Genomic DNA, 13804 nt, shown 5'->3' with positions numbered 1-13804 from the left:
CCTTGTTAGCTGGGAGCATTCCAATGTCACAAAAGGCCAACATAATTTTAATTCAGGTCATTTAATTCAATTCCATAGGATCTCAAGTTAAATAAGCAATTTCAAAACATCAAAATATGTGATTTAATGCTTTATTAAAAATGAAGTATTTACAACAGTGTATTTGAATAAATAAATACTGAAATAAAAAACAGGTTTTAAAAATACAATATTGTTTAGAATTATTACTGGGATAACAGGTTGCACAATATAGCCTTAGTCTATATTCCAAACTTGGTAGGTGTTTTTGTATTAACCATGCGCGGTAGTAATTGGCTCTGGATGGTGTTGACTCTGGCAGCATGGCACATCATGGTGGGTTTCTGCTTGTTTAATCTCAAAGATAGAGAAGAAATGCGACTCTCAAGCTGCAAAGAATCATAATATTAAAAAATTACAAAAATTACTTTGAAAATTAAAATAAACAAAACCAGAGATTACAAATATTTATAAAGATTACAGAATATTTATAAAGATATTTTATATAGACAACCATGCACAAAATCCATTAGACCTAGGGGTGTAATGACAAGCATAAAGATAATAAATGTTACATTTATTATTAATCACTAATATCAGATCTTAATAATGTCTATTATTTTCCATATTATAACTTTTCCAGTGTTGCACATCATACATAAAAGCAAGGGTTTATGCAATCTGTAACATTTATCTAGTGACACTCCTGACAGCTGGTTTTGAGAATTTCGATTTATGTTTACGTAAATTCTCCAAAAATATGCGTGTTAAATGTAAACCACCAGTGTTCTCTGTGCGATAGTGCAGTCTGAGGAACCGAGAGTGTTGCCTCCACTTGTTATTTGTTCATCCTTTACTGTACATATTTAAAGATGTGAATTTGTTAACAAGTGTGTGTGCAAGAAAGAAAGAAAGATATATGGATACCTCACTTAACTCCTTTAAGACGCTTTCTCTTTCCTTAGTTTCTCCCTCAATGCCTGTTGTTGCGAGCCAGTTACTCAAGATGTTTTGAAGCTTACGCCATGTCCTAAACACACAAACGCAGGCTGATTTCACTATATTAGTGAAAACATCTCATTAGATGCAATGTTTTTATATGAAGGTGATGGTATTTGTTATTATACCCCTTTTGTTCGAACACAAAATAGAAAAGCAAAACATTCCTTTCCCTAATTTAACATGAAGCAAAATATTTTCACCTCAGTCTCACAAACATAGCAGAAACAACTATTCATTCCAAAAGCCAAGTTTGTGTGTGCTAGAATAAATAACACACTTTAATATGTTGATTCAGTCAAACTACAGCTGGAGGGTCAATTCACTTTTTTTCAAAGACAAAAAACAGCTCTAGTCATAAAATGCATTTCCAAAGAGATGTGACTTTTACAGCAGGATCACATCAGAAAAACAAACCAAAAAATTTACAAAAATAGTATGCAAATCTACAATTATATATGTGTGTGTGTGTGTGAGAATGTATTTATAATTCTAACAAATAATTAATTATAACAACTTTAACAATTAGAATAATAATTCAAAACACTGTATATTCATCCCATTGAAAGCCAGATTAACATACTGTAACTGTTTTCTGTCTTGCTGGTATCGTTGCATTTCCAGTCTAATATCTAGTAGTTCTTTGGTGAGTTTTTCAGTTTGCTCCACATCCACAGCCTCATCTTCCTCATTCTCCTCTTCCTGCTCAGGTAATCTTTCATGCATACCTACAGCCCGGACAAAATGACAAGTGTAAATGTGTTACGGAAATGAAAACATAAACAAGCAAAACTCACTTGGTATATATATATATATATATATATATATATACCACTTCACTGGTTTCATTACTGGATGAATCTGCGTTTTTTAACGAATCTCTTGAATGATTCAATGACAAACCCATTTTTAACAGTCACTTGTCGCCACCTACTGGTGCAACAATGTAATTGATACAATCTTTTTTTATAGTGTCAAGTTACTTTCAAAATGTGATTTCCTCTATTTTGAATGCTTTCCAAATTATAAACATATATATATAATACATATATATATATATATATTTTTTTTTTTATATAAAGTTTCACCTTAATTTGAATTATTGTAACAGAAAAAAATAACACTGTGGTTGAAAAGAATGTTTGTGAAGTGGTTTCATAACATCTGCTTCCTCAGGCTCAGCAGCAGTGCCAATTGAGATTTGAATGCTTGCTTTGATCGTACTTGTCAAAGGTTTAAAAGTCGGATTGTAGTCATTTAGGAGTAAGATTGTGCGGGTGTTTGAATCAAGGTCGCGATCTTTTAATGATTAATCGCGCAGATCTACTTCATATTATGAAAGATTATGTTTTTTTTTACCTTGTTTTGGGAGAAGGTGTGAAGTGAAATGAGTAGAATGCAGTAGGGGCTCCTGATTCCTTAAGCTTTTTTGCTGTAAAACAGAAAAAATTGGAAATTCACATTTAGGCCAAAATACAATTTTTCTACTAGGAGGCAAGATGACGAAACAAAAACAAGAATAAGTAATGGAGTAAATAAAAACTGCCGGGGGGAAAAAGATACAAAACCTATTTTTGTCCTAGCCTAAGAACAAACAAGTGTTCTTACAGCATCATGATTACCTTGCCATGTGATACTGAGACAGTAAATGAAGATGGAGGAAGAAGTATGTCCTGGCCGGTAGCAGCAAAATATCCTGGAGGACCAGGTTTGACTGGGAGGATCCTAGGTTGTGGTACCATTGCAGGTGACTCCAGTGGGTTTTGGGTCAAAGGGACTAAGGGTAACGGAGAAGGAAAGGAAGGACTGCTGGAGGACACTGAGGGAAATGCAGTCTCTCGTACAGACACCCTCTGACTACTGAAGCACCATGGAGAAAGGTAGATGCTCATTAGTATGTGAACAAAAAAATTGTGTTTGATTATGTCACAACGTTTGTGTGAGTACTACACCTGCTGATCTTGAAGTCATGTGGCAGAGGTTTGGCTGGAGACTGCAGCAGGTCATCTGGTCTTCTTGGTTGCAATCTAGATGCTCGAACCGACCAACTGCTGACAAAACAGGAGGATCAGATTTACTCTAGACATGTCCATCAGAATAAGTTTCAAAATCAGAATAAAATTGGAATAAATAAGACGATCAATTAGAAATAAGATGTGTCATAAACTAATTATTATTCTCCTATGATACCTATTAGTTATAGTTCCTTTAGTTAACATAATTACACTATGCATGCATGTTTTTCCATTCACAGTTCTGACCAGGGTTATTGTAGTTAAATTAAACTAAAAGCATAAAAAAAGTTTTTTGCTGTTTTAAATAAAATAAACATTAACTGAAATAAAATAAAATTTTTAGTTTAACTTGATGTACAAAAAGACAAACTAAAATTGAAATAAAAATTAATAAAACTATACAGACATTTTAATACAAATTAAATATAAAAATAACTAATTCAAAATATTAATAAAAACTATAATAGTATCTGATAGATACTAAAATAATACTGGTTCTGACTAATATATACTATATTATATATAAAAATTAACAACCTCGCCCAAAAAAAACTATTCTACTAACTACTATAACAACTAACAAAAAATAAGCTTAGGGTTAACATTTGCAATAAGAATGACATTGACTCACAGGTGATTGATGATGGAATCTTTCTGCTCTGCTGCTTGGCTCCTGATTGGAGAGGCGGTAGGAATGGGGGTGTGGTCTTCTGGCAGAAAAAAAGACACACACTTCTTGGGGTGGCTGACTTTGGACGCCACTGTTTTACCCTTGACAGGCTTGCACAGTGCCCGCTTCTTCCATCGAACGGCACACCGCCTTACCACGTCCTGAAGCTGACGACAGCTCTGTATTTGATGAGGAAATCCTTATATTAATGTAAACAAATACACACATATACTTTATAGACTGTAGAATGAAATGCACAAATATACAGTAACTATAGAAACAGCACCTGTTCATAGCTGTGCTGGGCAATATTAGTTGAGAAAGCACTCATGTGCGCTGTGTGCGTGAGGATGTGCGTGACACCCTCTCTCAACAGTTCATCTCTGTAAAACTGAGCTGCCTCAGTCAAACGCTTCTGTTTTCTCTGACGTTCTGCGATCCACAGCCGCCACACGCAAAACACCTAAAACATATAGACCAAACTGTATGAGACTATGAAGGTGCAGGAAACCTGAATTGTCAATGATAAACAGTGCAAGATCTGGCATTACTTTGGCCTGTAGGTTGAGGGACCAATGCCAAAGGGCAGTCTCAGTTTGCTCCGCCTCTCTTCTTCTGCTCTGCAGCTGTGTGTCATAATCATTCAAAATCAGACAAAAATACAATATAGAATCTTCAAAGAGACAGTAACAATCAATCATTAGTAGCTTCAGCTCAAAAAAGAAAATGATGCAATGTCAGCAGCTTGAACTACTGTACAGTAGGTGAGGTTATAAGCAAGCTTTAACACCACAAAAACATCTATATTTAAACAAAAGAATGTACCGAGTGGACATGAAATGGCTGTTGTGATCATCTTTTCTTCCCTATTGTAATGTATATCTGAGTGAAATAGCCTTCGAATATGATTGAACACTTTGCTAAATCAAAACTTACTTGTGTTCTCCAGCAGATAAAAAAGCGCTGATAAATCCTCAACCTGTGAAGCTCAAAGCTTCTTTTCTTCATTACCTAAAAACCATACATTTGTGTTTATATATACACATATACATACATGTATATCCACAAACACACACACACACATACATACATATATATACATATATATATATATCCACACACACACACACACACACACACACACACATACACATATATGTGTGTGTAAAAAATAATTAAGATTGGGACTACTTGAACTGGCACCTGATAGGTTTTGTGATGGTGAATATTGCTGGTCCATGTGTTGAGGGTTCTTTTTCCCAGCGTTCTGCTGTAGTGTCTGTTGGCTCTGTCATTCGCCAATCTCTCATCTTTTACCTCCATGCTTCGCTCTCTCCATCTTCTCAAAGCCACTTGTATGCGTACTAACAGCACAAAAACAACACTGAATAATTGCATCATTGCACAGACTACTAACAGTGGTATTTATATAACCAAAGTACATTTCTCCAGGTGTATTTGAGCTTGTTTCAGGGCTTCCTGCTGTTGATGACGTTGACGATGAGCAGATACCGTTCTCTGTCGCCACGCCAGAAACACCTATTAGACATATAAAATGTTAAATATTTTGTAAAATGACAAAATTGCACTGATAAATAATAGGTGTTAATTTTGTACTTCAGTAATATAACTAATTTTGATGTTATAAGCACCTGAGATAGAATGTGCTTTTGAGAAAAACATTGTGCTCTGTTTTCCTTTTGTCTCTCTTCCATCAGTCGTGTACCGTTTATTCTCCATAAACAGAACATTTTCCTGCAGAAACAAATAATAAAACAGATAGATTAGATTACATTTCTTTAAATAAACACTACAACAATTTTAGTAAATATATCATAATACCTGACCAGATGTTGCTGATGCCCCTGGTAACGGCACTCCACATTTTTGTTAATCGATTGAGTCTGCAAATGGTACGACTACATGCATGCATGTAAAAACAACGAGTTTATCATCTTCAGAGCTGCAAGCTTTGTATATACAGTAAACAAAATAAAATACACTAGTATATTACAGCAATATTTGTAGATATACTGTATACTTTGTCAAAACAAACATGATATTCATACCTTCCAAGCTTCTAGAGCATGTTTGAGCAATTTGCTGTGGTGGTGTTTCTCCATTTGTGCAAGTTTCGCTCTTTTCTGTCTTTTGTGATCTACATACTGTTAAACAAGCTCATATTTACTTTAGATATAATATTTCAAACCAATAACAACAACAACATCATCATCTGCATCATATGATGATTAAAAAACATTGTCAGCTGTTTCCCTTAGTGAATAGAGCCAGTTGTGCAACTCGTACCTGATGCCAGTCTGCCATGGCTCTTCTCAGACACCGCTGCCCATCATGACCCTGTGCCTGCTCCAAACGTCTCTGACTGATCAACAAAACACAACAAAGCTGAAACTTCAAAATCAAAATACTTTATTCAGTTTATTCAGCTACATTATCCGATTCACACCTGGTTTGCATGTTGGCAACGAGGTTTCTCCATTGGTTCAGGGCCTTCCGTAGAAGAGTGTGTTTGTAAAGAGAGTCAGCTGCTGCTCGTTTGAATCTCTCCTCTTTACATTGTACAGCACTGCAGGACCACTTAGACCAGGCACGGGCACAACACACATGCTCGGCATGCAGCACAGCCTACAAGAAATATACTGATTACTTGGTAAAAGAGACAACGGAAATCTTGCAGACCCAAAACTTTTAACGCCAGTGTATATTCGTGGTTGTCAGCATACCGTTCTTTCAGCAAGTCTCTGATCTCCTCGTACCTCCAAACTTCTCCACCATGTATAAAACGCCCAACTGCAAGTTTGTTGCCTATATAGAGGACAAAAACATGTACATTTTTCAGTACAATACAACACAGACATGGATATCTACATTGTTGTATAATATCAAGGAAATGCAATTACACTACCTCCTTGTTTATTGTAGATGCCTTTTTGTTACACATATTTAGCCAATGTATTGAATATAATTTTGTTATTTATTTTTGTTTCTAAGAAATGCCTTATACTGTTTTGGCAGAGATGTATAGTAATTGTTAGTTATGTATGTGTGTGTGCCAACCCATGAAAAGGAGCAGAAGTGTGTGAGTTTGTGTGTGTGTGTGTGTGCACTCAAAGACACAAAAGACTGTGGTTCTACTCCTAGAACCTTAAAAGGAAATCGGCCATCTTGGTTAAGATAACTGGAGTTCAAGGCCCTGAAAGGGCGGACAGCTTGTACCTGAGAGGCCTTGAGAAGGATCTTGGAAACTTTGGGAAAGTTACAATTTACACCAATCAAGAAGATTAGAACCTAACCTCGGCGGCAAACAACAGGAGTATAAAAGACTGAAAAGTTGATTGCCTCTTTGAATACTGATATGTCATCCCCGACGCCTAGAAGCCCAGAGATGAAGACAACAAACCCCAAGTGGAAGACAAGAAGCCCAGAGCTGACTGAAATTTAATTGATTACAAAAACCTGCCTACCAAGGCTTTGATTTATAGTGTAAAGACTTTAAATTAGAACATACCACAGAGAAGTCTTCTGACCAAATTGTAAGTAATTTAAAAAGCTTATAATTTAGGCCAGACTCAACTTACTTTACCTAACCTGAAAATAATCTTAACACCTATAACCTTATTATTTAAGTACACACCGCAAAGAAACTGCATATACTACTTAGCTACAGAAACCCACCTGTCATGTTGTTCAGCTCTTTCTTTCCGCTCTCGTTTCTCTGTGTGTTGCGCTGTGAACTCCATCCAAGTGTTTACACATCGTGGGAAGATACGACGAGCAAAGCAGGCATCCGCACGTAGCTCCAACTCCTATACATTTGTACATATACAGATTGTGTGATAAAATATTAGAAGCATTTTTAAGGCAAAAATGGTGCAGTCCATGGAACAATGAAAAAAAGCACAGTCCGTTAATAATTGCAGGTGACCCATGATAAGACCTATGACCTAAGATAATGAGAGTGTCAGAAAGTGTGGTGGCTACCTGCATTTGTGTGTGCTCTTTAAGACGTTTTCTCCAACGATCAAGGCAAAATCTCAGCACAGAGAACCTATTGATTAATAACAACCGTTTAAAAGCCTCACAGACAAACTCATGTTTATTAATGACCTAAAATATATAAACTCAGCAAATAAAGAAACATCCCTTTTATAGGATAGTGTGTTTTAAAGATAATTTTAGTAAAATCCACATACTGACTGCTCCTTTTGATATTCACCCTCGCTTTGTTCAGGGACTCGTAATTCCATTCCTGTTTGTCAAATGTCTGTGAAATTTATTCCGTTTATGTCTCAGTTGTTAAATCTTTTTATGTTCATACAAATGTTTACACATGAGAAATTAGCTGGGAAAAAAGCAGTTGAAAGTGGGAGGATCTTTCTTTTTTTTGCCGAGTATATAGCATGCTTCAAATTAAAAAGCACAAGCAGAACTGTGAAAAAATTAAACTAATGTATGTGACTAACTTGTGATGAGTTTGTGCAACACTCATCTGGGGTTGCAGACTTCTGTCCTCAGCCTGATCCAAGCGCAACTGCCAGACTTTCCAACACCTTTCCAGCAACTACAAAACATCAGTATCCATTTCTGACAATTAAACTCAGCACAACTGCATGACGTAACATTCATAATCATTACCGATAGAAGACTGGTAGACAAGGTGTTAATAATTGCTGTTATCACGGCCTATTTTTAGTATGGAAATTTAGTTTTCATGGTCCAATAAAGTCTTTAATTTAAAGAAAAAATTATCAAGGAAAATTATTTCCACAAATATATTACGTTTAAGGACAGTTCTGTCATGTGTTGTGTATATGTTCTCTACTTGTGTTGTTCTTACAATTTGATGATGATGCTGGACACTAAGATTCTTGTTGAGACGATGAGTTTTACTGTGAGTGACGTTTAGAGTAAGGCCTTTTAAACCCAACCGCTGTGAAGAAATACAAGACCATCATAAATAAACAAGAAAAAAACATGTTAAAACCTCTAAGAACAAGTACACCACTAACCAGAAGATAGAGTTGTCTGTGATGCATGGCAGCCTTTTCCCTTTTAGCCTTCTGTGAGCACATACTGACATCTACATAACAGATCAGGAAAACAACTGCACTACGACGTGCCATCATGCTTTCATCGACATATTTCATTTCTTCTTGGAGTATAAAAGTAAATGCGAACTGTCTGTTTAATGGTGTAAGCAAAGATACAGTGTCTCCAGTTGGAGAACGCCAGCCGTTGGGAGCCGTGCTGGGCCAGTTGGTCTGCTCTCTGTCCTCTGTCTTTCTCAGCCTGCCTGGATTGCAGCACATTATACCACTGCCACCAAAACTTCTCCAGCACAGAGACACGCCATACATCCTGAGCAACAGCTGCAACACAGAAGACAAATTAAATATGATTCAAGATAAACTAATGCATAAAATACAAAAAGGAAAAGCATAATTGTGACAGATCAGGATGCCACTGTAACTCAAGTTATAGCAACAACAAAAAAATCTATATATGGTATAATAAAAGTTTGGGGTTTGTAAAACATTTGAACATTTTTGAAAGAATTCTCAAGCCTGCATTTATTTGATCAAAAATACAGTAAAAATACTAATATTGTGAAATATTATTACAATTTAAAATAACCATTTCTATTTTTATATATTTTAAAATGTGATTTATTCCGGTGATGCAAAGCTGAATTTTCAGCATCATTAATCCAGTCTTCAGTGTCACATGGTCCTTCAGAAACAATTATAATATGCTGATTTAGTGCTCAAGTAACATTTCTTATTATTTTCATCAATTCTGAAAACAGTTGTGATATTTAATAGTTTTGTGGAAACTGTGATGCATTCCTTTTTCAAAAATCTTTGATGAATAGAAAGTTTAAAAGAACAGTATTTATCAAAACAATCTTTTGTAACACTGTTAATGTCTATATTCTCACTTTTGATAAATTATAATCATTGCTGAATAAAAGCATTCATTTCTTTTAAAATAATCGTTCCGACCCCATTATTTTGAACAGTAGTGCATATAATAAATATAAAAAATGAATGTCACCTGTTGTCTTGTTCTTAGCCTGTCTGTTCTCTGTGTGTCTGATCCATCCATGAAGTGAATGTCTCGACAGCTGAAGACAATAGTGACGGTGAGCTTTGGACTCCTTCTCTTTCAGAACACATGCATGTTTCATCCTGCTTCTCCAGTGCAGCCATGCCTGTGAAGAACAGCCATTTTAGAGATCACTCAAACTAGACATTCATATTCACACACACTCATACTCACTCTGCTTTGTGCAGTGTGAGCCCAGTGTTGCAAGGCAAGATCTTCCTGATGGTACGCCACATCCCTGTGCTGTAGTGCCATGTTCCACACAGTCCAAACCCACCTTTAATAACCAACATGCACAAAAATATTTCACATTAGTATTTTACTTACAAGCCACTGTACATAAGCATTACTTCACTGTTACACATGCATCTTTATATCTTACATAAATTATTTTTCAAAAGTTAAATTTTTTTTTAAAGAAATTTATACTTTTGCTCAGCAAGAATGCATTAAGTTAATCAAAAGTGAGTAAATAATACATCTATAATTTTACAAGACTTCTATTCCAAATAAGTGCTGTTCTTTCGAACTTTCTATTCATCATAAAAAAATCTTGAAAAAAATGCATACTGGTTTCTACAAAAATATTAAGCAGCACAACTGTTAACAACATTAATAATAATAATACATTTTTCTTTAGCATAAAATCAGCATTTTAGAATGATTTCTGAAGGATCATGTGACACTGAAGACTGAAGTCATGGGTTCTGCCATCACAGGAATAAATTCTATTTTGAAATGTATTAAAATAGAAAAGTTATTTTAAATTGTAATACTTTTCCACAATATTACTGTCTTTACTGTATTTTGATCAAATAAATGCAGCACAAGAGACTAAAGCATAAAACAATAAAAATCTTACCAACCCCAAACTTTTCAGTAATGTTGTTTATTTATTAATATAAGTATTATGTAAAACATATTGATTTATTTGTGATCGTATACTTGCTTACTTTTTCTCTAAATGTTGCTGTCATATTCAAGTCTGTCATTTATGTTACACTCCAAACCTACACCAGGATTGTAACACTGTATATTATGTATCCGTCTGCTTCACTTTATATATGTGGCTCTGCATTGTTGGTCTAACACCACATGATGAAAGCAATGCTCACTTCAGCACAGCGAGTCTCTCGTGCTGTATTGCTGCTTCTTTCATCCTGTGTTTCATGCGACACATGTCCAGGTACAGCTCCCAGCCATTCCACACACACCGCAGTTTGTGCTCCGTCTCTGCAGTACAAATAGGCCTATTCAGTTACAGCTACATTTGTTCAACTCAAATATTAATAGAATAGCAGTCTATTTACCAAATCTGATTGCAAGTTGCAGTTTCTTCTTTTCTTCTCTCTGGATAGCAACATACTCCTGCCAGGCTGGAAATGTTTTGCTGTACAGCATATACCTACAATAGGCAAAAAAGAAAAAAGACAAATATTACAGGTGGTGATCACTGAAGTGACTACAGAACAAACATCGAAGACAAAACAAAACACCCCATTGCAGTATGGGATGGGGTACACACTACCGTTCAAAAGAGAAAGAAATTAATACTTTTATTCAGCAAAAATGCATTAAAATAATAAAAAAAAATGAAAGAAAATACATTAATAATGTAAAAAAAGATTTCTATTTCAAATAAATGCTTTTCTTTTGAACTTTCTATTAATAAAAGAGTCCTGCATTTTTTTTTTTTTTTCAGTTTCCACAAAATATTAAAGGAATAGTGAAACCAAAAATGAAAATTATACCATTTAAAATTGACGTTAAATAATATCCTGGCTTTTCCCAGCTTTGTAATGGCATTGAATAGTGCCCACGTTTTTGAAGCTCCAAAAAGCGCATCCATCCATCATAAAAAGTAATCCATACGACTCCATTGGGTAAATAAATGCAATCTGAAACTAAGTTTTTGTAAGAAAAATATCCATATTTAAACCTTAAAAAAAAAACTATAATCACTGGCTTCAGGCAATAGCCGTACGCACGTTCATGAGAGTCGAGTTCAGGCGGAAGGCTGACCTCTGACCCGATGTAGGACATATGCATGTATGGTGTAGCTTAAGCTTAGGTAAGAATAGACGCCTCTCTTGAAAACCCCACTGACTTCCATAGTATTTTTTTAATTCTATATATGGCAATGGGGTCCATCAACTGTTTGGTTAACTATATTCTTTAAAATATCTTATTTTTTGTTCAGCAGAAGAAACAAATTCATACAGGTTTGGAACAAATCGAGGGAATTTTTAGGTGTACTATCCCTTTAAGCAACACATCAACATAATAGAATGAATTCTGAAGGCCCATGCAACACTAAAGACTGGAGAAAAAGCAGATGCAAATTCAGCTTTGCCATCAAAAGAATAAATAACATTTTAGATCATATTAAAATAGAAAACATTTCACAATATTATTGCTTTTACTGTATTTTTGATCAAATAAATACATCCTTGTGAGCATATGAGACTACACTTACGTATAATGGCAATCTGCCCTTATATTTAGGGTCCATTCCTTTCTTACGTGCCACCACTCATCTTTCCAAGCTCCTAAGGTCTTCCTCAAGATCACCTTACAATAATGAGATCTAAACAGAAAATACCATTTTTATTAAATAAGTAAAGACTGACTTTTTAATGCACTAATTAAACACATACACTGGACCTGGCTTGTGATGTTGTTATTCGTCCAAATGTCTTCTGAATCCACAAGTGAAGGAACTTCCGAGCAAGGTGCCTAAACAATCAATGCAATAATCACTTCAACTGTAAACGAATAGAGGATGCCACTATAGCGTTATACAATGAAAAGTCCTACCTTATCCTCAGCTCTTTAAGTCTACCACCTCGGTTCCAATTATATCCGACCCGGTACGTGTTTTTGCGAATGTGTGTTTTGCGTGGCCGGTTCTTTTCAACAGCAGAAGACAACTGTTTCCCAGCTTTTGGTCTTGTCGTTTGCATCTTCAATGGTTTATTGGAGCATACATGAGTTTCAGTCAATCAGTGCACTGTCTAGCAGCCGGTGCTTGAGCTATAACGGGTAGAAATAAAGTTATTAAAGTAGCTTTTAAGGGTTTACATGTTTCACTTAAGGCTTTAAAGCTACTACAGCTCGTTAAAAATCTGTCATATAAGTGCTATCGTACTGACAACAACCAACAACAAAACATAACTGCCGCTCCTCTGTGTTGAAGGAATATTCTTCCGGTAAAATAATGTCATAATAAAAGACTTTCTTTAAAAGGGGCACTTTGATCCCTTTAATGCTACGGATATTTTGTAAATAATAATAATAAGAATGACTTCTTGTCAACCCTGTTGTAATAAAGTTACAACATTAATATAGTTGTAATAAAATAATGCAGTTATATTAAAATAATTATATTTTAGTGATTAATGTGGCCTTAGATACAATTGATCTTTTATGCCTATTTAGTGAATTGAAGTATTGATGTGCATTTCTGTTAAAGTTGTGTTTTTCAATCAGTCAGTCATGCAGAAGTCATTACAAGGTTATGGTCGACATTTCAGTTTGTGAGATTTCTTAATTTATTTATTAATTATTGCAGTTTTATCAAACGAAGGATACAGAAACATACAAACAGTCTTTTAAACAATAAACAAGTTATGACATAAGAGTTCACAAGAGAAATGATATAAAACTAGCCTGTTTTAAATATGTCCTAAGAAATGAAAAAGAAGGAAAAAAAAGAGAGCACAGAAATGAAGATGAAAGCATATTAAGAAAGATTATTAAACATGGTAAAAAGAGATGTAGATGTTTTTTTTTTGTTTGTTTGTTTTTTTGAATAGCCATTTAGACTGTGTTTAAACAAATTCAATGCTTGTTTGAAGATGTTAATGCGGGGTTTACTTTTTATGTATTTACATTTATGGATATAAGACTTACCACTAAATAAAATAAGATTTATACAAAAACTTGCTTTGATTAGATTCTTATCATTATAATAAAA

At 34.9% G+C, this 13804-nt stretch overlaps 1 protein-coding gene across 6 annotated transcripts; it reads right to left on the bottom strand.

Annotated features, from left to right (window-relative positions):
* Nucleotides 1-117: 117 nt before the first annotated feature.
* Nucleotides 118-13035, bottom strand: sfi1 (SFI1 centrin binding protein). 6 transcript variants are annotated; one of them, XM_082137114.1, is made up of 32 exons: nt 12999-13035; nt 12646-12868; nt 12493-12564; nt 12305-12415; nt 11139-11233; nt 10944-11061; nt 10003-10105; nt 9778-9934; nt 8931-9092; nt 8733-8803; nt 8561-8653; nt 8187-8284; nt 7705-7771; nt 7399-7529; nt 6447-6528; nt 6170-6348; nt 6010-6085; nt 5772-5867; nt 5545-5621; nt 5355-5457; nt 5145-5241; nt 4906-5066; nt 4639-4713; nt 4254-4328; nt 3989-4165; nt 3664-3881; nt 2970-3068; nt 2640-2877; nt 2377-2449; nt 1601-1745; nt 946-1048; nt 118-407 (listed from the first exon to the last, which is right to left on the bottom strand). In XM_082137114.1, the coding sequence occupies exons 2-32, from the start codon at nt 12789-12791 to the stop codon at nt 261-263; spliced, it is 3645 nt and encodes a 1214-aa protein (XP_081993240.1). In that variant the 5' UTR covers nt 12792-12868; nt 12999-13035; the 3' UTR covers nt 118-260. The 6 variants fall into 6 exon arrangements, with proteins under 6 accessions (XP_081993240.1, XP_081993241.1, XP_081993245.1 ...); XM_082137115.1 differs by having other exon boundaries at nt 12646-12862; nt 12999-13025; XM_082137119.1 differs by lacking the exon at nt 12999-13035 and having other exon boundaries at nt 956-1048; nt 12646-12990.
* Nucleotides 13036-13804: the final 769 nt, after the last annotated feature.

This window comes from Leuciscus leuciscus (genome assembly GCF_965113295.1).
Source record: "Leuciscus leuciscus genome assembly, chromosome: 14".
Taxonomy (NCBI): Eukaryota; Metazoa; Chordata; class Actinopteri; order Cypriniformes; family Leuciscidae; genus Leuciscus; species Leuciscus leuciscus.
This window is presented reverse-complemented; position numbering and strand designations above follow the sequence as displayed.

Excerpts from the sequence above, each read along its gene's own strand:
- sfi1 (XM_082137114.1), bottom strand. The coding sequence starts at position 12,791 with ATGCAAACGACAAGACCAAAAGCTGGGAAACAGTTGTCTTCTGCTGTT. Across the intron at positions 5,868-6,009 it reads CCATGGCAGACTGGCATCAG|TATGTAGATCACAAAAGACA; the intron begins GTACGAGTTGCA and ends CTTGTTTAACAG. Across the intron at positions 3,882-3,988 it reads CCCAGCACAGCTATGAACAG|AGCTGTCGTCAGCTTCAGGA; the intron begins GTGCTGTTTCTA and ends CATCAAATACAG.